This window comes from Macadamia integrifolia, unplaced genomic scaffold (genome assembly GCF_013358625.1).
Source record: "Macadamia integrifolia cultivar HAES 741 unplaced genomic scaffold, SCU_Mint_v3 scaffold1907, whole genome shotgun sequence".
NCBI lineage: Eukaryota > Viridiplantae > Streptophyta > Magnoliopsida > Proteales > Proteaceae > Macadamia > Macadamia integrifolia.
The window spans coordinates 99,634-102,739 of record NW_024868412.1 but is presented as its reverse complement, the minus strand read 5'-3'; the positions used below and the strand labels follow the sequence as shown (position 1 = coordinate 102,739).

General features: G+C 43.3%; 1 protein-coding gene across 1 annotated transcript; it reads left to right on the top strand.

Moving 5' to 3' along the window:
* On the top strand, positions 1–3,106 carry LOC122065163 (F-box protein At3g12350). Its single transcript, XM_042628967.1, has 2 exons — positions 1–1,280; positions 2,416–3,106. The coding sequence occupies exons 1-2, from the start codon at positions 246–248 to the stop codon at positions 2,905–2,907; spliced, it is 1,527 nt and encodes a 508-aa protein (XP_042484901.1). The 5' UTR covers positions 1–245; the 3' UTR covers positions 2,908–3,106.

Here is a 3,106-nt window from a genome sequence, read left to right as displayed (position 1 = left end):
GGGCTGACGTGAACGCAAAAGCTTTACCGTTTTCTCATCTCATTTGCCCTTTTTTGTGTAACGTAGAAAGAGAATCTCTCCCCGAGAATCTTCTCGGAAAATTACCACCATTCCCCGATACCTACGTCTCCCCTCTTCTCTCTCTGCTATTTGTTTTACTTCTGCGCCTCTGCTACTCCGTCTCACCGGCCTGGTTCTTTCCCTTTCCAGATTTCTTTTGTGCCAGAAAGCCCAGAAGAAGAAATATGGCAAATTCCGGCGATCCAGATCTCAGAATCTATGAAGAAACTGTCACTCCTCTTTCTTCTTCGTCAGCCCAATTTACTTTTGCAGATTTTCCTGAAGATGTTCAGCTCTGCATCCTCTCCTTTTTGACATCCTCAGAGATTTCCTCTTTTACCTGCACTTCGAAGCGTTTCCGATTTCTCTGCCGAAGTGACGGCATGCTCTGGTTTTCCATGTGCCACAGGAGATGGGGCTCCAAGACCCACATCTCGAAATGGGGAAACGGTAGAATCGGATTTAAGCTGCTTTACAAGACCCTCTACCAGTGGGAGAACTTGATCGGTTTCTGGCGTGGGATTCGACAGGCAAGCAGCATCGGCGTCACCACCCCTCCTCCTCGGCTTGTTTTCTTCGAATGGGGCCCCTCCTTCGTAACCGGTTACAGGGTTTCGCCTTCCAAAACCGGTACTTACCAGGTCGTTAAGACACCCTTTCTGTGGATGGGGCTGTCGCCGAGTGGCCAGCCCTTAATTTTTCTGGACCAGGATTGCCGCTTTGAGTCGTTGGGGGATTTCGTTAGGGTAGCCCAATCGGGGTTGCCCGATGCGGATTTGATTCCTGTGCACGTCAGCTTCATGGGTAAGAGCCATTTTGTTTTGGAGGAAAACCTAGGCTTTGTTTCCGAAGGATCATTACTAAGGAAGATGGGTTACCGGCGGAGTTCCACCGCTAATATTAGTGGTACCTTGTGCACTAGTTTGTGTGGAGGTCTGGGAGGAGATGACCCAAGTGGAATTGGGGATGATGTCAACGTGATTGGTTTGGAGAGTACATCTCCATCGCACTCTCCTATAAGTGGGAGCCCCCCGGACATGATGTCGGAGATTTATCAGTTCTATGCCAACCGTACGATCCCCGGTAGTGGGGATAGATCCTCTAGGAGACAGAGGAAGAAGGGAAAGGAAAGACTGGGAAGGCGGAAATGGGAAACTGAGCATTTCGTAAAGATAAACTGCACCCCCACACAGTCGCGTCCTTTGCAGGGCCTCTGGAAGGTGCTGTTCCTCTTCCTTCCCCCACCGCTTTTTTCTCTGAATTTATTATTGCATTGCCTTGGACAATTGAGGACTGCGAGTTGAGGAGCTTTACTCTCTTCAATCCTCCCATCCCATTATTATGCCCTCGGCATTGGCGTTTCTCTTACTCTTATACAAACTGTTTGTATTCACACTTAGCAGAGGAGAAATCAAAGTGTCATGTGCTGCTAAGGAAACAAATCCAGGAAAAGAAGAAAACCGTTTCCCCCCCCCCCCCTTTTTAATCGTGTGAAGAGATAATTTAATTACCAAACACTCATAGAGCTAATTCTGCTGAAGACACACTATTATCAAAGTTGATTTCAGTTTCTTACCGAATTTTGAACAAATCACCGGTTGATTTTCACTGGATGCTTTCCTCTTCAAACTTTTGTTATGTGGCAATTCTGCTCCAACTCAACTATCACACGATAGTTATTGCACAATATCTCCCCTTTTATAGGTGAAGCCCGCTCTTGGTGATTGACCCTGTTGTTTTTCTTTAAACCATTCTTCTCTCGGTGTTCTAAACTTTCCACTTGAGTACTGGGACTTCAAAATCCTTTCAAAAGCTGATTTAGACAATCCGGCTCATTCCAATGGTTCAGTATGAAATATACATTTGATGTTTCTATGCTATTTATTTACCCTATAATTGTAAGTATGGTTTTCAGATATGCTCAGATAGAATGGAAAGGCTTAATAAATTATGTAGCTCCAAATAATTATACTTGGATTCCTCTTAGTTGAGTATAAACACAACTCACTAAGCCTGACTGTTTGATGAATCATAACTCAGAAATTACTGGAGTATTTTGAGTCTGAATTCTGGTGCATCTTGATTCTTGACCGAGCTTAACTGCTTAAATATTTTCTCCCAATTGCGGTAAAAATTTTATTTCCTCTGGACCAATGAGTTGTCTTGATTTATGAGTTGATGGGCTTTGTATTGTATTTAAACGTTTTCTTTGATGCTTCACCAATCCTATGGTGTCAGCAAGTTTTTCTCTTGTTGGTAGGGTTTACAGGGTCCATGCAAGGCAAATTTTTACAGAAGAAATCCTGATAATGGCTCCGACGATGTTATCTAAGTCACTTGAATTTGCTCATTCAGGGTTTTTGTGATGACTTGAGCTTGGAATTTTACCTCGTGGCTTATGATGACATTGGGGGAATTACTTGCCGTAAAATTGGGGATGCATCTGAACCTTCTTCTGGCTGTTCTCTAGTTTTCTGGACATCAGACACTGCTTTTATTGACTCCCCATTCTCCACTGAAGAAGAAGAGTTATACGAAGGCCGTGTACATATCAGGCCTCCTGATGCAGATGCAGATGCAGATGCAGATGCAGCTAATCACATCCATGGGTGCCTCTTGGAAAACGATGTGGTTTCATGCATACTCAACATTAACTTAAGTTATGATCTGGTGATTCCAGATTTAACTGGATCTTCTGCAAACCCTCGGCATGTCGAGGGAAGGGTTTGGCGATACACAGATGGGACTTTTGGGTTTGGATTTCTTCGCAACAATGTCATTATTGATTTGAAGCATATTGCTTTAGATGATTGCCTTCTTGATACAACAGAATGTTATTGGAATTGATTTCCTTCTGGTTTGGGATTTGTGTACAGAGAAACTGATCAGTTATGACTAGGCTGGAATTGTATTGTAATTTGTGCATGTCATGACAATACACTGCTTACTCCTTGTAGGCTATGAAATTCACATAATATTTTAGAAGGATAGTCAATGGGTTTGGTACCCATGCTATCTATATCTGATTTTTCTCATGTTTGCAAAA

What these genes read in the sequence shown, in the direction of transcription:
- LOC122065163 (XM_042628967.1), top strand. Translation starts at nt 246, where the DNA reads ATGGCAAATTCCGGCGATCCAGATCTCAGAATCTATGAAGAAACTGTC. An exon ending in CTTTGCAGGGCCTCTGGAAG is followed by an intron (nt 1,281 to 2,415) that starts GTGCTGTTCCTC and finishes TTGCTCATTCAG; the next exon opens with GGTTTTTGTGATGACTTGAG.